The sequence below is a fragment of the Thamnophis elegans genome, chromosome 11 (genome assembly GCF_009769535.1).
Source record: "Thamnophis elegans isolate rThaEle1 chromosome 11, rThaEle1.pri, whole genome shotgun sequence".
Lineage (NCBI taxonomy): Eukaryota > Metazoa > Chordata > Lepidosauria > Squamata > Colubridae > Thamnophis > Thamnophis elegans.
The window spans coordinates 56,996,762-57,019,607 of NC_045551.1; the positions used below are offsets into that span (position 1 = coordinate 56,996,762).

Sequence of the window (22,846 nt, forward strand, 5' to 3'; positions counted from 1 at the left end):
TAATTTTGTCACATTATCAAAGAATGGTGGCCATCTATGTGAATCAGACCCTCTTTGCTCATTGGTGAGGTTGACTTAAGCATCTCCAGATACTTAATCACCAGTGGTCTAAGAGCAGTAGCACTTATATGCCATTTCACAGTGCTTATGCAGCCCTCTCTAAGCGGTGTACAGAGTCAGCCCATTGCCCCCAACAATCTGGGTCTTCATTTTACCAACCTCAGAAGGGTGAAAGGCTGAGTCAATCTTGAACCTGGTGAGACTCGAACTGCCAAACTGCAGGCAGAATTAGCCTGTAATACTGCATTCTAATCACTGCCTCATCACGGTTTATGGTTGTAGAGTCCCTGTTTGTCAGAGGCATATGTGAATGTTTCCTGTTCACAAACATACTCAAAGTTGGGATCATGTTGTCTTTAAGGTGTAGGATGTGCTGTGGTGAAGCTGCAGAGCTCCCGGGATGACCTTCCATCTCAGCAACAACCTACAGAATAAAATGAAGAAAGTCTCCCAGGAAAAAGAAAGCTACAAATACAGTTCATGAATCAGCCCAATCAATATGCTGAAAGATATACCGAAAGATCCTTGAGTCAGGATTGCTGGCGTATTTTGGTCGAATCACATCAGGTCCTCTTGCCATTCTGCTTGTTTCATTGTCTGTTAAAAGCAGCATGTTTACAAGCATTAATGTGTAGGCAGAAGAATTGTGAAAGCATCTCTGTGTTGTTTGTTTAACCGTTTACAAGGTAGCCTCCCCTTGATCTGGAAAGCAAGGTGCTAGTTGCATGGATACCCAATTTATCTGTGGGGGGAGTGTTTTTCCCCCCCTCCTGCAGACTGAATGTGTCCATCCCTTTTGGTAGGGATAAAAAGAAATGAATCATCCTGCAAAGTTGCTGTTATTGCTGTTAGAGCTGGCCAAGAGTGAAGCTGCATATCTCTCTTCTTCTGCATAAATATTTATTGCTTGACTAAGTTTTCCAAAAACCCAAATGGTCTTAAGTGGGGGGGAAAAAAACATTGCTGGATTTATTAAGATATTTGCTGAAAGATATTCTGGGTGTTGTCTAAATGCATAATTTTCTAGCCATAAACGTATTCCATTTCATGGATCTTGATTGAACTTTTCAGTTGCATTTCATTCCGCGGGGGTATTCAGCTGGTTCGAATCGGTTCCGGCAAACTGATAGCGGTTACCTATGGGTGGGCTCTAAGCAGTCCTATTTAGCTATGTTTTCTAAGTTGCGTGTATGTGTGCAAGCCCTGTGCACTCTCGAAGAGAGCATGGGCTCACAGTTTCGATGCGCAGCAAATCGGTGGTAAAATTAGGTAAAACCCACTTCTGGTTTCATTCTATCTGGCATTTCACTAGGTATTCCATGAAAACCAAACTAATATCGGAGGCTCAGTGCCTTTTGCTGTAGTTGTACAGTGAAAATGGCTGCTGTGTTCATGCTCAACATCTGAAGGTTGCGATTTCAGTGTGACTTCCTGGAAAATTGCTTATTTGAACTTCTCCCCTAAAATCTGAAGGTCAACTAAGACTCGAACTAAACCAGCAATATCTTCTTGACTATCAGATGTCAAGGAGTAAGAAAACTTTGGATGGTTGTGAGCTGCGCCTTATATTTGGGGAGCTGGTGGTCAGATCATATGTCATGCTAGCAGACCAGGATTGGGTGGTAAAATTCAGACCCACAAATCCATTCATGGCTTGAGCTTCAACCAGAATAAAGTCTCTCTATTCTCGGCATATCGTGATTTATAAGAAACTTCTCTGCAGAACAGACTAAAGACTCATGAAGCCTTTGATAGCTTCTCCTTTAGTGTGAGGGTGCCATTCTCCCTCTGTTCTGACTCAGCTCCCCAGGACACGATAAACCCTCTTTAGTTGAAGCAATGATTACTTTATTAGGAGTACCAGCAGCCTGACAAAACATTTCTCTCTCACCAAAGGCTAACAAGTCCATCTGTCCGGGAGATGAATAGTTGTCGGCCACATGTATTCATCTCTGGCCCCTGCCTTTTATTCCCAGAGCTAGGGTGGGGTTTCACTAGCAGCAATGACTCTTCCTTACCAAGGATCAGCCCATGGATTTCCACTGCTCTCCTCTCCTCTGCCTTCTGTGCATCCACGCATCAGGCACTGAACTCAGCTGTTCCTCCTCTTCCTTATCAGCCACACCCAGACCTGTGGGCTGCTCACTCTCCATCTGAGGGCTGACAGACGGCCCAGTTTCTGCCTCTGTCTCTGTCACTCTGTCAGCTCCATGCCCTCTTCCCCCTCGGAGTTCTCAGGTTGCCTTGATGCTGACCCTGACTCCCAGGCCTCCCCCTACTCCGATTCGGCTCCTGGAGGCACCAGTGGCCAACAGGCCACAACACCCTGTTCAACTTATGCCAAGGTGTTGATTTGACTTTCTCTGTGGCTAAATTCAAACAGAATCATGATGGCTTATAGAAATTAAATTAAAATGTCCGTAGTCATAGCATGAGCTTATTGCTGCTGCTACCCACTCTCTCCAGCTTTCACCCACTTCATTGTTCTTCGCTTTGTAGCTGAGAAGTTGTTGGGTGTTGACATAACTGACATCTCCACCTGGAGAACGTGTCTCTCAGAGGAACTCCTACATGAGGCATGCGCGATGCTGAGGATTTGGGAAAGTCCTTCAGAACAGGTCTTTTCTCATGTCTTCCTGATGGCTGCCCAGCACTTCCGATAGTCTTAACTTGATGCAACCAATGGCATCAGAACAGAATATTCTCTTAGCTCCAGTTTTAGAATTTATTCTCCAATAGAGAAAATTAGTGGCTATTGCTAAGCCTCCTTGGGAATTCTTCAGTTCTCCTACATTCTCATTTTCCTTATGGGAAAAATGTTTGGTATTCATCAGGGACACAGTGGCTCAGTGGCTAAGACGCTGAGCTTGTCAATCCAAAAGGTCAGCAGTTCGGCAGTTCGAATCCCTAGCACCGCATAATGGAGTGAGCTCCCGTTATTTGTCCCAGCTTCTGCCAACCTAACAGTTCAAAAGCACATAAAAATGCAAGTAGAAAAATAGGGACCACTTGGTGGGAAGGTAACAGTGTTCTGTGCACCTTAAGCGTTTAGTCATGCCGGCCACATAATCACAGAGAAGGTCTTTGGCTTTGAAATGGAGATGAGCACCGCCCCCTAGAGTCAGGAACAACTAGTACATATGTGCAAGGGGAACCTTTACCTTTACCCATCACATGTCTTGGAACCAATTAATGACAAGCACCGACATACCTCTATATGTAGATACAACAAGTTTCTAAAAGGGTTACAATTTACATGTTTTTGCATCTTACCAAAACCTTATGATACTTTTTTTTTCTTTTTTCTTTTGGTTAAGGCATTGACTGCAGAGTGAGATAAATCTATTATTTCCGTACGAAGAGAAGCCATCACGTATTTATTATAGGGGGAAAAAATATCTGTGTTATAAAAACACAACACCAATAATAGCTTCAATAAATTAAGTTGCCATTGTCTTCCGCTTCTCTAATTTAAAGCCGCCCTTGATGGCTTAAATTATCCTGTCAATTAATCCACTGAAACATTAGTTGATAAAACTACGGTCTGGGGGGATTAAAATGGCAACTTCCCTTTCTTAGAGAATGAAACTGTATTAAAGTGTCAGTTTGAGTTTAATTGCCAGCAACTTAAGGGCCTGTTTGCAAATCCAAGCTTCTTGGCTGTGGGGTTGAAACCGTATAATGCCCTGCTTGCTTGTGATAGAAAATCATATCTCCTGTCTCTTCCCTGGATCACTTTTCGTGGATGCTTGGATGATCCCCCTTCTTATCCAATTCTTCAGACTCTCCTTGGACATTTCTTCTTGGCTCTTGAGCTCACAGAAGGATGAGACCACGGCTAGCACTTGGCAGGATAACATTTATGGAGGCCAATCATCAAAGCCAAGGTCATTAGCAACAGCCATTCAGATGGAAATGACCCAAGAACAAATAATAATAATTTTCCAAATGCACCAAGAAGCATCAGCAAACTGGCCTTCTTTATAGATATATATTTTAAAAATGTGCTAATTTAGCAGACAATAGCAGATTAGAGGATCCTTGGCTTAGTCCTCTAGGGTTATGTATAAGTAGCATGTGCCAAGGAGGCAAATCCAATTTATAATTAGCTAATAAATCATACGAGTCACATTGAAGTGCAGTCTTCCTTTATTGGAGGGCTGATTTAAGACTTAGCGTAGAGACATATGGCTTCTGGATGCTGGAATGGGAATTTCCGAAAGTCCTCATTGCTCCTGCTGTGAGCAGGCTCCACTGCCTGGGCTGCAGCTGTGGTTTGAACAGACACTGCTCACATCACTGCAAGGCCGGTGTGCCAAATTGGGCAGAGCGTCTACCAGATACATCAGCACAATTTAAGCCATGCAAAAAAATAATAATTGATATTTAAAAGCCACGGCGGCGCAGTGGTTAGACTGCAGTACTGCAGGCTACTTCAGCTGGATGCCGGCAATTTGGTAGTTCGAATCTCACCAGGCTCAAGGTTGACTCTGCCTTCCGAGGTGGGTAAAATGAGGACCCTGATGGTTGGGGGCAAGATGCTGACCGCTTAGAGAGGGTTGTAAAGCACCGTGAAGTGATATATACAGTGGTGGGATTCAAGTAATTTAACAACCGGTTCTCTGCTTTAATGACTGGCTGGGTGGTCATGTGACCTGGTGGGTGTGGCCAACTCGACATCATTCATTGAGGGGCACCTTTCATCACCCAGGATCTCCTTGCCATGCTCGGCTATGCCACACCCCTCCCCTTCCAGCCACTCCTTTTCACATCCAGCTACTGGGCCTGCTGGGCAGCCGGGTGACCATCTGGGCAGCGAGGCAAGGAGTGGCTTGGAGGCGAAGGGCGAGATGGGGCCAGGTGTGGGGAGGCACACTATTCAGCCGGTTCGCCGAACTGCACAAAAAGTTAGCTACCGGTTCTACCGAACCTGTGCAAACCGGCTGAATCTCATCACTGGGTATATAAGTCAAAATGCTATTGCTATCTGTTATATGTTTTTCTCATGATGGGCTACATCCCAGGCAAGTGGAAGCATCACCTTCTCAGAAAATGGCATGTCAGGAGGCCTTTAGACCATCATGTCATCATGCTGAATGCAAGCTGCCGGCTTTCATCTCTGCTTTCCTTTGATAGTAATCATAGTGTATCTCATTGGGTCATAAAGAGCTTGATTTATTGAAGGCAATCCGTGAGACACTAAATCATTTTGGTCAAACAGCCGCATTTCACAGCTTTCGGCTTTATCCCATTAAAATTTCAATTCTGTAATATGCAATTATGTGTATACTCAAAGTTAAGATATTATTTTCAATGTAGGCAAAAAGGAAGTATAAATTTCTCCCCTTTAATTTGTAATATATCCAGGTTTGACAGTACTAATTTGCACTGCAAAGTAATTTGGACATCAGAAGCATATGTCAACATGAAAAGTAACTGCAGCTCGGTCTCTGGGGAGCCCGGTTTAAATCTGTCTAGTTGCAGATACAGCTGATGTGCTCATCTTCATTTTTGACCCAATAATGATAATTTATGAAACCTGCTCTTTTCTTCTCCTGACAATTTGCTCCACTCAGGGAGCAAAGAAATAGGTATCATCATTCTTTATTTCTCTCTCTCTCTCTCCTCTGGATTTCTTAGCGAAAGGAGAAGTATCCCGATGAAGCATTTGATTCTCTCATTGTACATTGTTCCTTAGAGTGGTGTGCTAGCCTAGAGGTAGGGCTCTCACCTCTCGCAATCAGGAGGCTTTCAGTTAATCCTACGTAGAGGCAGATATTTCTCTCTCTGGGCACACTGAGAATAGATTTGCTGAACAAAACTCTACATTGGTGACAGGAAGGGCATCCAGCCAGTAAAAAACCCCAGCTTGCTCCATTCAGTTGCCCAGACTCGACCCTGCAAGGGATTATCGGGTCATTAAGTAAAGACGATGATTGTACATACCTTCCTTGCTTTATTCTAAGGAAATATGACGTAACATATATGGAATTTGGTGATTGGATTTCATTTCCAGATGTTTTGGTGGGCATCTGGGAAGCTTAAGTTGAAGGAAAGTCCTGAGCTCCGTGTCAGAATGTGGGATATGGGATATGGATTTTCCTCTTTTTAAAACTTTCCCCGAGTTTTTACAAACACTGATTTTAGCCCTCCATTGCGATCTAGAACCATACTTGGCCAACGGTTCTGAACCAGGAGGTGTGACATCGTGACTTATTTGAGTCTGTATATACGTGCAAAGGCACACTTCCACAAAAAGTACAATCCACATTGTTGAGGACTCGGAAAGTCCTCGACTTATGACCTAGCGGCTAGCAACTAGCCAAGCCGTGCCCTGATTGGCTGTGTTTCTCTATTATGCTATCTTCAGCTCCCCTTCCAAAGCTGTGGTCCACCTCTAATGTCCTCCTGTCTATTTTGGGGGTTGGTGTAACTCCCTTCATTGCATCTTATGCAATGACTGTCCATGGAGCTTCTCAGTCATCCAAGTCATGGTTGCCCCAAAGGTGCTTTTTCAAAACGCAAGTGGAGTTGTTGTTGTTTTTTTTAAAACCTTTCGCTTCTCATCCAAGAAGCTTCTACAGAACTGAAGAAGCTTCCTGGATGAGAAGCGAAAGATTTTCAAGAAAAAAAAAACATCAAGAAAGTCTAGTTGTCTTTTGGAAAAGCACCTTTGGGCTTAGACCAGTGATGGCTAACCTTTTTGTTGTCGCGCGGTGAAAGTGCCACCCGCACCCATAATGCAATGCACATGGGACACGCCCTGTGCCCCGCCCCCCTGTGCATGCACATGTGACACCCCTGCGCACCCTCCATCCCTGCACATGCGCACATGACCCCCCCCCCTCGCGCCCTGTTTTGGGCCTAGTATGGCCTTCCTGCAGCCTTCTGGTACCAAAAATGAGCCACAGAGGAGAATGCTGCTCCCCACTGTGCTCCATTTTGGACCTAGTAGGCCGCCTTCAGTATCCTGGGACCAAAAATGGGCCACAGAGGGGAACACTGTAACCCCCACCCCCCGTGCTTCATTTTGAGCCTAGTAGGCCTAACTCAGCATCCTGGGACCAAAATCCGGCCACGGAGGGGAACACTGCATCCCCCCTGTCCTCCATTTTGAGCCTAGTAGGCCTCCCTCAGTGTCCTGGGACCAAAAACGGGCCACAGAGGGGAATGCTGCACACCCCATAGCCGTGCTCCACTTTGGGCCTAGTAGGCCTCCCTCAGCCTCCTGGGACTAAAATGGGCCGCGGGGGGAGCGCCACACACCCTCACATTCCCCCCCAGCCCCTGCACATGTGCATGCGTCCCCCACCCCCTGTACATGCCTCCCCAGCCTCCATGCATTCGCACGTGTCACCCGCATGTGCCCCACCTCCCGCATGTGCGGCAGAGACCAGAAAACAGCTGGCCAGCAGGAGGCGTGCAAGCATGCGCATTGAAGCTGAGGTGTGGTGACGGCTCGCGTGCCCGCAGAGAGGGCTCTATGTGCCACCTGGTGCACGGGTGCCATAGGTTTGCCATCACATGCCTAGGCCATGAAATTTGCTACATTCCTGACATGAAAGCTAAAGGGCCCTCCCCCATCTCCTTCCACCTCTGTCTGTCATTTTTCCTGAAAACCTTTGAGGTAAGCTTGGGGTTTTGCAGAGGACAAGACCAGGCGATATATACGTGGTTTGTGATGGCCGCCTTCGTTGCATTTTTCTCCCATGAAAACCGGGTTTCTCCTTTCCAAAGCATTTGCCTCTGGTTGACGCTTAACGGCTGTAATATTGAATAAGGAATTGACTTCACCCTGAATAGGACAAAGAGACCCCACCTTTCAGATCGGGCTGAAAGTGAAATGACTCTAATATTCAATGGAGCTGCAGAGAAATTTTTAGCGATCTGGATAACAAGGCCTGGCCTGCAAACCTACAGGGGAAATAGCAAGCATAACATGGCTTTAAAAATATAGTTCCTGCGACTGCAGTAATTTCAGACCAATTGAGACTTCTCTGTGCAAAGAAATGCATTGAAAAATAAACTACAGGTACTCCTTGACTTAGTTCCTTTAGTGAGCATTCTATCTTACAAGACCACTGAAAAAAGGGACTTATGACCAGGGGTGGGCTTCAAAAATTTCAGCAATGGGTTCGCTGCCCCGTTGCTGGATGGGTGTGGCCATAGTGGGTGTGGCCTAGTCAGCTTCCTGCACCATGGTGTTTTTCGTCCTCCCCAAGCTCCGGAGGTTTTCTTCAAGCCTCCGGGAGGGCAAAAACTGCTTTCCCCAGGCTCCAGAGGCCCTCCGGAGGCCGGAAATAGGACTCTTTCTGGACTTCTGGAACCTCCAGTAGGCCTGTTTCCCCCCCTCCCCCTCTCCCTGAGCCTCCATGCGGGCCCTGCACTTGACTGGCATGATGAACGGTCCATGTGGAGACTCCTGGGAGGAGTGGAGTCAGTGTGGCCAGCAAGGGGTGGCATTTGGGGGGTTCGCCGAACTGGGCAGAATCCTAACTAGAGGATCGCCCAAACCCTTGGGAACCCCCAGCAGCCCACCCCTGCTTATGACCGTTTTTTCACACTTACAACTGTTGCAGCATCCCCAGGATCACGTACATGCTTGGAAACTGGCATGTATTTATGACGGTTGCAGTGTCCCGGGGTCACGTGTTCCCCTTTTGCAACCTTCTGGCAAACAAAGTTAATGGCGAAGCTAGATTCCCTTAACAATCGTGTTACTCACTTCTCAACTGCAGTGACTCACTTAACGATTGTGGCCAGACTGGTCATAAAATTGGGCAACATTTACTGCACTGTCTTGCTTACCAACAGATGTTTTGGGTTCCATTGTGGTCATAAGCTGAGGACTTACCTATAGCAATGGCTTAAGATTTCTGGTTGCTTGTATACTGAGTTTCTATTGGAACAGAGAAGAAGCAAAGTTGAACCATAATGGCTCACACCTTCAGTCTGCAAAACCACATAAGGTGTGGCAGTGTGACCTAAAGTGGCGATATCTCCAAAGGTTGTTCAGTGGGGATGACCTGTTTTCCTTCTTTTCTCTCCGTAGTCTCCCAACGTTCATAACTACCCAGATATGGAAGCCGTGCCCCTCTTGCTGAACACCATGAAGGCCGAGCCAGAAGAAGACACCTTGTGCACGGATCATTTCCAGACGCAGACGGAGCCGGTGGACTTATCCATCAACAAAGCCCGATCCTCCCCTCTTGCCACCTCCTCTTCACCAGTATCAATTACCGCCTCTGCATTGTCCCCCTCTTCAACTTCAACGTCTTCTAGTCGGCCAGCTTCGTCTCCCACGGTAATAACCTCGGTGGCATCAGCAACATCGGCCCCATCAGTATTAACTCCAGGTCCACTTGTGGCATCTGCCTCTGGTGTTGGAGGGCAACAATTTTTGCACATAATCCACCCGGTTCCACCTTCGAGCCCCATGAACCTTCAAACCAACAAAATGAGTCACGTCCACCGCATTCCTGTGGTGGTGCAGTCGGTACCGGTGGTCTACACTGCGGTGAGATCACCAGGAAATGTGAACAACACTATAGTAGTACCACTACTAGAGGACGGGAGAAGTCATGTCAAAGGTAAGAAGGACTCTTACAAGAAGACTCTTTCTTATAGAAGGAGTAGATCAGATATCCAGCCCTTGCTTATCAATGGAGACTGAGTGGAGCAAGTGGCCAGTTTTACGTTTCTGGGGGTTACCATAAAAGAGGACCTGGCCTGGGACACTCACATTGCAGCACTGGTCAAAAGGGCCCAGCAGAGATTATACTACCTGAGACTTCTCAGGAAACAACAACTGAATGAAAAACTGCTGGTGACCTTCTACCGCTGCACCATAGAGAGTAGTTTAACTTACTGCACAAATTGTGTCTGGTTTGCCAATTGCCCAGTGGCAGATAGGACAGCGCTCTAGAGGGTCAACATCATTGCCCAAAGGATTATTGGTTGCCCTCTCCCCTCTTTGGAAGAACTTTATAGCTCCCACTGCCTTAAGAAAGTTCAAAACATTCTTAAAGATCCATCTCATCCTGGGCACCCTTTTTTTTAAACTATTACCATCTGGCAGACGGTACAGGATAAAAAAACAAGAATAGACTGAAAAACAGCTTCTATCCCAGGGCAGTAACCATATTGAATTCTACAGTATAGTGCAATATTAATGCAATATCGGGTTTTCAATTTTAATTATATAGCATCAGAGGTGGGTTCCTACCGGTTTGGACTGGTTTGGCCGAACCAGTAGTGGTATGCCGGCCTGAGTCGCAGAACCGGTAGTGACCCAAGCTGGCCATGCCCCCAAACTGGTTCCCCAGTTGCCACCGTCGCCATCTTTTTGGGGATTTCTGCGCATGCGCAGAACAATTTCCATTGAACTACGCATGCGCATGAAGCACACACACAAGCGAACTGGCAGTAATGCTGTCTAGAACATACCCCTGTATAGCATATGAAGGATGTGTGTTTGTGTTTTTATTTTTATGGTTATAATGTACACTGAAGATTGCATTTAATTTTGTTGTACAATGTGCAATGATAGTAAAGTAAACAAAACGAAACAAAATAAGTTCTAGGGTAGCATAATGGAAGAAGGCTTCCTGAATCACTCCTATTCACTCATCATTTGAAAACCGACCAAAGCGTCTTCTTCTTCTGTGTCTAGATCAAACTTTAAACTGCCACGAGGAAGCCACCTTCTTGGCTTTATTGCTGGCCAAAAATAAGTCATTATCAGTACATGTTTCTGGAAGTAGCTGACATACCAGCTGATGGACCAGCCTTTGCGTCTCTCCACATGGTAGTATGTTGTCCACTAAGAGCCTCCACTTGAATATATTGGTTTTATATTTACCATATTTTTCGGAGTACAAGACACATCTTTTCCCCCTAAAAAAAGAGGGTGAAAATCTGGGTGCATCTTATACACTGAATACATCATTTATGGCCTCCTGAAACCTCACCCCCTTTGCAAAAATGGACATGCAGAGGATTTGGGAGGCCTGCAGAGTGCAAAAAACTTTTTTAAAAAATTTACTTCTTCAAAATCATGATACGTCTTATACTATGGCGCGTCTTATACTTTAAAAAATATGGTAGTTATTCCAACTCTCAAACTAGTCATGGTCCTCTTAGTAGTATAAGGAAGGTCACTCTTTCAGCTATATCCTCCTTTAATGTTATTCCTTGCTCGCTGGTCACTTTCCTCCATCTTTTAATTCGATTTTGCTCTTGATTCTCAATTTTGTTCACCAACCAAAGATGAATGTGTGTTCACTGCTCTGTGTGCCAATTATTGGAGAGACTAGCTAATGAGCCACGCAGATGATGTTCCAGAGTATTTATAACTCAATTTCGAAGTGGAACTTTTTGAATTCATGTGCAGCCATTTGCTGTGAATTCCCACGGTGCCTTAGATAAATTCCTGGCTTGTGCCTTCCTTGCCTCTACATTGAGGCTAATAGAATTGATTTATCTTTACAGGTTTGTGCTGAGAATTGTTGTGAGAAAATGTATGTGCATATCTGGGTTTCAATGTAGCCTTTAAAAGAAATAAATTGCGATTAGTAGTAGAGCCGAGGTCGCACAGTGGTTAGAGTGCAGTACTATAGGCTTCTTCAGCTGTCTGATAGCTGCAGTTTGGCAGTTCAAATCTCACTGGCTCCAAGTTGACTCAGCCTTCCATCCTTCCGAGATGGGTAAAATGAGGACCCAGATGGTTGGGGGGAAATATGCTGACTTTGTAAACCGCTTAGAGAAGGCTGTAAAAGAACTATGGAGCAGTATATAAGTCTAAGTGCTATTGCTATTTCTATAGTTTCAGAATCTTGGGAGCTCTGTGTAAACTCTCCATTGGGGGAGTAAAAGGAGTCCTTGCAAGTTTTACTTTGCTAGCCAATTTTAGGGGCAATGAAGCATGGAACACTGTTACCTTCCCAGCAAAGTGGTACCTATTTATCTACTCACATGTACATGCTTTCAACTGCTATGTTGACAGCAGCTGAGAGAGGACAGAACACCCATCATAAGGCACTTGAGTCTCACACTTGGGCTGCCAGCTTTTCACTGATAAGCCCAGTGTCTTAATCACTTAGCCATGACACTGCTCCTCTATTGGAGGAGTGGGGAGCCCGAATGCAAAATGTGTTGGATGCAAGGATACAAGTGTGGAGTTTGCCCCGCAATGTCACCATCCGCTTGGTGTAGAATGCCCATGGATTAGCTTTAATAATTATCTGGTAGAGGGAAGGAATTCTCATCAAATTTGAAAATGGAAATTTAGGCATATTGCCTAAGCAGCAAAAAATAAATAAAAATCAAAATGACTTCAACGGATTCGAGCATTCGGCCAAATCTGACATGGTAAGTAATGATGTCAGGTCCTGCATCTAGGTAGGAAAACACCACCCAACAGGGAGAAGACAGCATTCTGAGAGTGACTTGGGGGACTCTTGAACTGAACAGGGAGTGTAGAATTGGAGATCTGAACATATAGCTTCCATCTGCTTTACAAATGCAGAAAGGACCTATTCATGTATGCAGTCCACCAGCTATTAGGAGAAAAATTAGAGGGTCGTTTTATTGAGAATTTGTGGTGTCCCATAAAATGGGTGAACTCTGAAGCAAGATATTTGTAGGCATGCTGGTTTTGTGGGTGTGATTCCAGATGTGTCATTCTAAGAGTCTATGGAGATTCTCAATCATCCAGGTCACAATTGTCCCAAAGGTGATTATTTTCTAACAGGCAACTGGACTTCCTGTGGTTCTTCTTCTTCTTCTTCTTCTTCTTCTTCTTCTTCTTCTTCTTCTTCTTCTTCTTCTTCTTCTTCTTCTTCTTCTTCTTCTTCTTCTTCTTCTTCTTCTTCTCCTTCTCCTTCTCCTTCTCCTTCTCCTTCTCCTCCTCCTCCTCCTCCTCCTCCTCCTCCTCCTCCTTCTCCTCCTCCTCCTCCTCCTCCCTCCTCCTCCCATGGTTTCCTTCTCATCCAAGGAGCTTCTTGGATGAGAAGCAAAACTTTTGCAAAGAAAAAAGCAAACCAAGAAGATTCAACTGCCTTTTGGAAAAAGCACCTTTGTGTTGCTCTTTGAGGTTTTGGATTGGATCCTGATTCTTCCTTGCGCATAAAATAAGTAAAGATATGGGAGTATATTTCCATACATTTCTTTACTTTTTCTTACTGTGAGCACCTTCCAGGAATACAGAATAAAAGTAATTTCAATAATGATCTCTTGCTATATTGTAATAAAATCCAGCACTCCGAGAAAAAAGATTTGCTTTAAGAGTATCAGACAAAAAAAAAAGTACAGGTAACAATCTTGAAGTTATTTTTCATTTGCCTTCATATTAATTTTCACCGTGAGGGTGATTATATACTGCTGCTCTTGCTGCTACTAGCAAGTAGTTGAGTATTTTGTAAGTGTATTCCCAAATCTTCAGAATTTATTTTCCTTCTCCTGGGCCTCTTCGGGTCTCTGGATACATAATCCTGACTTTATAACAGCCAATGGAAGATTTGTGTTGAGAGCATTTGTGTGCTGTGACTGTGACATCCCGTTAGAATTTATCCAAAATTATCCCATGAGCTGCATGGAGACACAAGTCTCCATTTTCTTAGTTCCTCCCAATGTTGTGGTCTTGTCAGCTGCTGGCCACTCCACTCCAACAGCCGAATCAGAGGAGAAGGGTCAGCATCAGATCAACCTGGGAGCTCCTAGGGGGAAGAGGGAATGGAGCTGGCAGAGAGAGAGACAGAGGCAGACCCTGGGCCATCTGTCAGCCCTCAGATGGAGAGTCAACAGCCCCCAGGTCTGGACTGATGAGGAAGAGGAAGAACAGCTGGGTCTAGTGCCGGATGCACAGAAGGCAGAAGAGAGGAGAGCAGTGGAAATCTATGGGCCGATCCTGGGGAAGGAAGAGCCACAGCTGCTAGTGAAGCCCCACCCTAGCTCTGGGGATCAAAGGCAGGGGGCAGAGATGAATAGGTGAGGCAGACAACTATTCATCTTCCGGATAGACAGACTTGTTAGCCTGCGAGATAAACTTTTTGCCATGCCTGCTGGCATTCCTAATAAAGGAATCTTTTGAATTCACATCAGAAGGTTTGTCGTGTTTGGGGAGCTGGGTCAGAACACCCAAGTGCAAAACATCTGATCACAGGCATGTCTCTTAAAGACCAGAGCCAAGGTGGTGCAGTGGTTAGAGTGCAGCACTGCAGGCTACTTCAGCTGACTGCAGTTCTGCAGTTCGGCTGTTCAAATCTCACCGGCTCAGGGTTGACTCAGCCTTCCATCCTTCTGAGGTGGGTAAAATGAGGACCCGGATTGTTGGGGGCAATATGCTGACTCTGTAAACTGCTTAGAGAGGGCTAAAAGCCCTATGAAGCGGTATATAAGTCTAACTGCTATTGCTATTGCTACTGCTATTACTTTTAGAAGACCCTCTGAAATTTAATTTTCCCCAGGATAAAATTTGCCATCCACAGATACTCAATTTATATTGACAACTTGGCTAATCTTTCATCTACTGTACCCTTCTTGGACACCTATATGAGCTTCTTACAAGGGGACAGAAATATAACCGGCACAATTATGTTTTTCTCATTCGCACTTAATACATCAGAAAGTCTTTTGATACTGATCATATATTTGAGCTAAAGACTTATCGTGTTTTTCGGAGTATAAGACACATCTTTTCCCCCCCAAAAAGAGGGTGAAAATCTGGGTGTTTCCTATACACTGAATACAGCATTTTGGCCTCCTGAAACCCTGCCCCCTTCACAAAAATGGATGTGCAGAGGGTTTGGGAGGTCTGCAAAGTGCTCATGGGAGCTGGGGAGGCAAAAATGAGCAAAAAACAGGCCATGTTTTGCTCATTTTTGCCCCCCAGCCCCCGGGAGCATTCTATAAGCCTCCCAAAGCCTACGCATGCCCTGTTTTGGGCAAAAACTGGGCCCATTTTCATGAAAAATGAAAATGAAAAATTTGGAGGTTCTCCAAATCCCACCCCTGGCTGGCCCCACCCACCCCACCCCTCCCACGAGTCTCCATGCATCCCATTTGGATGCAAGGTAAGCGCAGGCCCGCGTGGAGGCTCAGGGAGGGAGGAAAACGAACCTCCCGGAACTGCCTCTGGAACCTGGAGGAAGCAGAGCCGGGGGAAGGTAAAAACACCCCCCTGCTGTGCTGCAGGAGGCTGACTATGCCACACCCATCATGGCCACGCTACCCAGCAACCAGGCAGAGTACCCGTTGCTGAAATTTTTGAAGCCCATCCCTGGATCACTGCACCTAAATATTTTACGGAAATACTGTATTTTTCGGAGTATAAGACACAACAGAGTATAAGACACACCAAGATTTGAAGAGGTAATTTTTTAAAAAGGTTTTTGCACTCTGCAGACCTCCCAAACATTTTTTTGTGAAAAACGTGGCATGCAGAGAGTTTGAGAGGCTTGTAGAGTGGTCCTGGAGGCTGGGGGGAGGAAACAAGCAAACAACCTTCCCCAGGCTCTGGAGGCTTTCCTCGAGCCTCTGGGAGGGCGAGAACTGCTTCCTCCAGGCTCCAGAGGCACTTCTGGTGGTCTTGTTTTCCTTTCTCCCTGAGCCTTCATATGGGCCCTGCACTTACCTTGCATCCAAAATGGGCTGCATGGAGACTCGTGGGAGGGGTGGGCGGGGCGGGGCCAGCCAGGGGTGGGATTCGGAGGTTCTCCGAACCAGCTGTAATGTTAGCTACGAGTTCATCCGAACCCGGGCTAACTCATAGCAACCCACCCCTGCAGTGATGCCTATTGGCCCAGATGGTGTGATGTCACATAATGTTTACCAATCTCTCACTTTTAGTGGGAATACTCACAAAGCCCAGCTCTGAGAACTGGGAGTGACCTCAGCTTTGAAAATACCTGCGGAAAAATTGGCCAGGTTTTGTTAGATATTTTTAGGGAAGCCTTGGCTGAAAAGCTTCACGTTGAGCCCTTACATCGTGTGCTGCTCAAAGCTGTAATTGCTTTTCTTCCCTCTGGCTTTGCTTTATGTTCCAGGGTGAATCGGTTATAAATTAGGTACTTGATGTGATTTAGGTCTTGACACTCTCAAGAATTCAGCTTCCTGTAAATAAGTGTAAATTCAGCAGTATTCCACTCAAAATGGGGGGAGGGGAAGGGTTTCAGATTTTTGTGGAGTAAAAATGATCTCCATAGACAGGTTTTTGAATTATGTGTAGGTTATCTTTTTTTCCCCTATGGGTCTTTATGGGTAATAGGAACCCAGGACACCCACAGCAGTGGTGGGATTCAAAAATGTTTACTACCTGTGACCGTGGCTTGATAGGCGTGGCATGGCTTGGCGAAGGTGGCTTGGTGGGTGTGGCAGGGGAAGGATACCCTTTTCGGAGGCTATACCAGAGCATATTGTTAAGCTGCGATGTCCTGTTAAATCTCCATAAAGGTCTGAAAACTGGAGTATGCGTAATCTTGCTATAAATTGTCATAAAAATTACTCGGTAGACACAGTATTATGGTCATTAAGTTCATGGCCATTGCTGCTGTGTACATAAAGTTTTATGGAATAAATTGAGCGGGGTTATTTTTAGCTCTCCATTCGGAAGCAAGCTGCTTTTGATTTAAACTTTGATTGGTAATTGTCAAGCATTTTCCTAAGAGCAAGTCCATTCATCATGACGTTCAGTAGAAAAAGAAGGAAGAAGAAAGAGTTAAAGAAGGGGAATAAAATCCCTGGGTATTTTCCAGTGGTGAACTTCAATTTTTTACTACCGGTTCTGTGGGCGTGGCTTGGTAGGTGTGGAGTGGCTTGGTGGGCGTGGCTTGGTTGACATGGCAGGGGAAGGATACTCCATTCCCATCCCATTCCAGGGGAAGGATACTGCAAAGTCCCCATTCTCACCTCACTCTGGGGCCAACCAGAGGTGGCATTTGCCAGTTCTCCGAACTACTCAAAATTTCCACTACCAGTTCTCCAGAACCTGTCAGAACCTGCTGGATTTCACGCCTGGTATTTTCTCCATGCACAAAGAAAAGTTGCACATGTGTTTTTAGCTATAAGAAGATTTTGCTTGGGTGTCTCCGAAGCACTTGATCTGTCGCAGGTATATTAGTTGGAGCTCAGCATAGTATCTACTCTCACCGGGTTTAGTCAGGATACTTTGTCTTTCCGTGTAGATGATTTAAGGAAATGTTTGTCTGTTTATTATGAACTTAATCTGTTCTGCTCCTCAGGGACTGCTGGCAGTATGAGTTACAAAAAACATTAATTTTATCCTTTTTTTCTGTATTATCCCTCTGAGCCCAACAATGAAATTCTGCCTTATTTTATGGGGGCAAAAGAATGGGATTAGACCAAGAAAAACAGCTGGTAGTTTTTGATTTGCGCTAAAGTATTGGATTGCACTGCTTAACTTCCAGAAAATGTCCAATCTTGATTTGAATACAGAGACCTGCTCATTATGGAGAATTTGGATACATAATTTGAGTGCATGAAATATGTTAATTAAAATACTGGTTAAATTGAAGGGTAGAGGGAGAAGGAGTCACTAGGAACACATAAAATCAAAGCACCCACAATCTACCCAGTATTAGCAATAGCAGTTAGACTTATATACCGCTTCATAGGGCTTTCAGCCCTCTCTAAGCGGTTTACAGAGTCAGCATATTGCCCCCAACAACAATCCGGGTCCTCATTTTACCCACCTCGGAAGGATGGAAGGCTGAGTCAACCCTGAGCCGGTGAGATTTGAACAGCCGAATTGCAGAACTGCAGTCAGCTGAAGTAGCCTGCAGTGCTGCATTTAACCACTGCGCCACCTCGGCTCTCTTCGTATTCTTCGACTGAGTTGCAAGTTAGCTGTCTATTTTCTAGGTATCCTGGCTACTTTAAGCTCATCTTTTAATTTAGGGTGCCCTTTATAAAAGTCTCAAGAATCTCAGGGTCCTAAGACCCCACCCCATAGAGGGGCTGCGCGCACCGCCCGGTCTCTGTTTTCGCTGGCAAAGGGCTATCAAAGCAAACTAAAAACAAAAAAACAAAAGGAGAAATGTTTCCCATTTTGCATTTGAGCATGCAGGAAGGGACAGAAAAGGAGAAAGGGAAAGAGGAAAGACAAAGAAGGGAAGATGGAAGAGAGCAAGGAAGGAAAAATAAGGAAAGAGGGGAAGGAAGGAGAATGAAGAGGAAGGAAAAGAAGAAAAGGAGGAAGGAAGGAAGGAAGGAAGGAAGGAAGGAAGGAAGGTTATAATGAGAGGGAGGGTGGCTCTGAGGGAAGTCCTGCCTTAGCACTTGGACACCATAGGTGCCCCTGACATGAGTGACATCAAGCTGGCTCTGACCACCTGGCCACGCCCACCCCTGGCCACACCCACCCCAGCCCCCTGAGGTCAAACACAGCCCTCAATGAAATTGAGTTTGACTCCCCTGCCATAGAATCTTAAAAGATAATAAAGGAATTCTAGTTCTTAGAAGTACCGCATGTGCATTTTTTGAGATGTTTAATGTAGATACCTCCTTGGATAAAGCTCATCATAGCGATGGCTCCACTCTTCTTCCTTATTTTGGAAGTTTAACCCTTGGCAAGATTTGCTAACTTATTAAGACACCATCTGGCCTGACATCCAAGCAGAGAAGTTTTACTGTCTCACGAGCAGAGCAGATTTTGCCTAGATAGGTGGCTAAGCATGGATACGGTTTCCTTGCCAACTGGTGGGCCCAGAGCCTCATCCCAATCAATGTTACCTGAATTACAACTGACTTGGCACCAAGGAATTTTAGGAACAATGCCCAGAAAGTATCACCCTACTCATCCCTTCTGAATGAACAAAGAGAAGGATGCAGGGAAGCAGATTGTTTCTTTGATATCACAGCCAAAAGGCGGTCCATCAGCCCGGTTGGAGATCTGAATGGAAGAATGCAGAGAGATTCTAAGATTCAAGAATGAAATTGGTTGCTTGTATCACAGGGTGGACCTACCAGTTTCAGGAAAATAGATATTAAACATCTGCATAAGCACTCTGATGATGGGCCAGTGTCATTCTTCTTTATCTCTTGGCCATACTTCTGAATACATTTTTAAAACCTTCTTTTTTGCATTGTTGGAAGAAATATCCATCTGGTTCCGTTCCAAGCCAAGAGAACGACACTGGGAATATGGAGGCTGATTGGAAAGAGGGTTTAATGGTGAAGGAGAACCACCAAGCATATGGGTGGTTCTGGGCAGCTGACCACATGGAGTTGAGAGTGAGGGGTTTTTATACCTTCTCTGGTCTTTGCACTTGAGCTTCCTGTTCCTGTGCAAGAACATGTATTCTTTTGGCTGTTGTCAGACTCCCATGGGGCTATGCAGGGGTCATAGCTGGCTATGTAGGTTGTCTAAGAAGTTTGGTGAAGTTTGCTGGGGGTTGATGCAATGTCCTTAAGCGCTGATGCAATGTAGTGAGCTCTGCTGCTACTGGGTTAATCCTATTATGTTCTGAAGGGTCATGTCTTAATCCCATCACCCTGGAGCTGTCTTTTGTTTTGTAGATAGGCTGGCCCAGTCTTTCTCAATGGGCAAAAACTATCTGCTGAGTGGGAAAGTGAGATTGAGTCTGCTTCCTGTCTTTTAAGAAAAACATGTTTTCTCCACTTCTCATTTAGAGAAATATAATATTCTGCTTTTTTAAAAAAATATTCCTCAAAATATTTCATTCTTCTGGGGGAGGGGAGGTGGCTTCCCACAGCACCTTCCTTCCTTCTTCCCTTCCTTCCCCCTTCTTCCTTCCTTCCCTGGTTCCCTGGATCTCTGAGGTCCCATCAGATGACAATATTTAAGGGAAGGGATTTGGAGCACATGCCCCTATCTGATCTGGTAGGATAGTTAGATACCCTTCAGGAGAGGCAGTTCTGCAAATATTGTCAGGCCTGGAAGCCATTGGGCCTTCTGACCTTCCACGTTAATGCTGTGGAAAAATGGGAGTGGGGATTATATGGCGTATGAGAGATATATAGCCAAAATAACATTCCTTTCTCAGACAGTCAAAGACATCTTTCCCTGCACCCGGAGTGGGGTGACTGGGAGGCATCTCCAGTTCGGAAAGTGCCCAGTGTGGGATTCAAAATTTTTACTACTGGTTCTGTGGGCATGGCATGGCTTGGTGGGCATGGCTTGGCAGGGGAAGGATAATGAAAAATCCCCATTTCCTCCCGATCAGCTGGACTTTGGAGACAAAGAATAGATGGGACAGGACCAGTCAGAGGTTTCATTTACTAGTTCTCCAAACTATCAAAATCTCCGCTACTGGTTCTCCAGAACTGGCCAGAACCTGCTGAATTCAACTTCTGATAGTACCTGATTGGGCCATGTGATGGACATGTGGGTGCTGGGTAGGAACGTGGACTTTCATTTGGATGGGGAAAACCTGGAAACTTTCAGATTCAGGTTTTCCCAGATGTGCCAATATGACATCTCTAATAATTGGAACTTTGAGGAATCTCAAGCCTCAGACTCTTCTTTTGTTGGGGGTGTTACTTGGAACCCTGACAAATATATTGTCCCCATGCCATTTAAGGCTCAAAGCTGATAACTACACCTTGTATTGCACCAGGAGAGCAAATGGATAAGATTTGTTTCCATTCTCTTTGGTCATGCCGAGGCAGTTTGTGGGAATTAATCATCCCCGATGACTGTTAGCGATGTCCATAAGATGTATTAAGCATTGTGATGCCTTAAGTTCATTGTCATTCATCACATCTGAGCCACAGCAATCATGCTAATTTTAAAATTCAGAGTTTGAAAGAACCTTGCTTTGTTTCTATTTCCCGAAGCTTATTCTCTTGAGTTTTCCAGAGGGATCAAGTCCTACCTGAAAACTGACTCATGGCAACACCGAATACTTAGGGTGTAGTCCTGCTTGAAGATCTAAGAGAGGAGAGTGAGAAAATCTCAATTAATGGTTTTGAGCGTCCTTAAATTTTTCCACAGATTAACAGGACAAAATGTTTCTATTATGCTTTGTACCACTTACACATTCTTTTGTAGCTGAAAGCATTGTTGTTCATGGCCTCTGAGACGGTATGAAGCTTCTCTTTGGAAAGTATGATTTTTGAGGGATCATTCATACTTGCATGTATCATTGAATTTCCTAGGGCCATGGTTATATATTGCAGCACCATCAGAAGTGGCCATCTTATCACATTCCTAAGTTCCTTTGGGTCCCATAATTACACCCAAGGAGACCAATGGAATGCTCTGAGTTGTTGTCCAAGCAAAGTATCTACAGAGGTTCTCAGTTGGTTAAGCAGCTTCCTTTTATATCTGGATTCAAGTACTCAAGATGGATCATCTATCTTCCAAATAAAGATCCTTATGCAAATGCTGCTTTCTTTTCAATTTACTGTAGGAAAAAAAATGACCATTAAAGTTATCTCTGTATGAAATTATTCAGAGAATAACTACCATGTTTTTTGGACTATAAGATGAACCGGTGTATAAGACGCACCAAGATTTCGAAGAGGTAAGTAAGAAAAAAAGTGTTGTCCTCCCCGGCCCTCAGGGCATTCTGTAGGCTTCAGCAGGGCTGGGGGGAAAGAGAAAAATGCCCCCTTTTTGGGGCAAAAAACGGTCAATTTTTCACAAAATGGGATGCGAGGGTGGGACTTCGGCAGGCCAAAAATGGCTGTATTGGTGTATCAGATGCACCAACACTCCACGCCTCTTTTAGGGGGGGGGGGTGCGTCTTATACTCTGAAAATATGGTATTCCCTTTCTATAGAGGAGGAACATAGCCTGAGGATAAAACTGTGAGGTTCTCAAGATCGTCTCCAGAAGTTCAACCATTGCAGTGAAACTTAAACCCAAGGTTTGTGGATCAGGCATTAAATCTTCTTATCTTCGCTACCGGTTCGGTAGCGGGAACATATGAAGAAGATCCGTGATGATGTCAGGGTGGGTGGGCAGAGCCTCGTGCCGCCGCCACTACTCGGTCCCGTGGAGATTCGGACCCTCACCACCCTTCAGGCTTTCCGTAAAGCCGTCAAGACCTGGCTGTTTCCAGCAGGCCTGGGGCTGCTGAGTCCCATCCCCTACTCGAATGGGTATGCGTGTAAGACCTTTTAGACTGTTTTGTACTGTTTTTTTGTGTGTGTGTGGTTTTCCTTTTGTATTGTCCTCCCCCCCCCTCCCTTGATTTGTTAGCCACCCTGAGTCCCTCGGGAATAGGGCGGCATACAAGTCGAATAAAACCTTCAAACCTTCAAACCTTCGGTCGCCCAAACTGGTGCAAACCATCAGAATACCACCTCTGTTGTGGGTGGATCCCAGTTGACTGTCTTCAAGATATTGTGGACAATGAATGCTCACTACTGAAACTGCCTTGTTTTGTAGTTATAGTTTTCTTCCTGTGCTTAGTACTTGATTAGTATTCCAATACTGCCTTTATTAATTTAGGGAGGAAAAAAAATAGCCGAAGCACTTTATAGAATTTCTCCTTTGATTATTCTCTCAGTGCAAGAGATAGAAGATTTCCCATAGGTTGAAAATCTATTCATGATATCTTTAGTGCATTCTTGGATATAAAAACGGGCAAGCCCAAAGATTAATCAAACTGTCCAAATACAAACCCAAGCTGTTTATCTTAACATTCAATAATGCCCCAGAGGATTGAAGAGAAGTACATACAAAAAAGAGGGAAACTTTTAATTTTTTATTTTTGTGGGGGGAAAAAAATCTGAAATAAGTATTCCTGAACAAATACTTTTCTCTGAAAATAGAAAAAAAATATTATTTTATTTCTGAGCC

At 44.9% G+C, this 22,846-nt stretch overlaps 1 protein-coding gene across 1 annotated transcript in view; it reads left to right on the forward strand.

Annotated features, from left to right (window-relative positions):
* The window catches only part of KLF12 (Kruppel like factor 12), a 260,582-nt gene that overhangs the window by 142,922 nt on the left and 94,814 nt on the right, over positions 1-22,846 (forward strand). Inside the window, exon 3 of the mRNA XM_032226929.1 lies at positions 9,113-9,650. Within this exon, the coding sequence (XP_032082820.1) occupies positions 9,113-9,650 (538 nt within the window). The remainder of the gene's footprint in view (positions 1-9,112; positions 9,651-22,846) is intronic.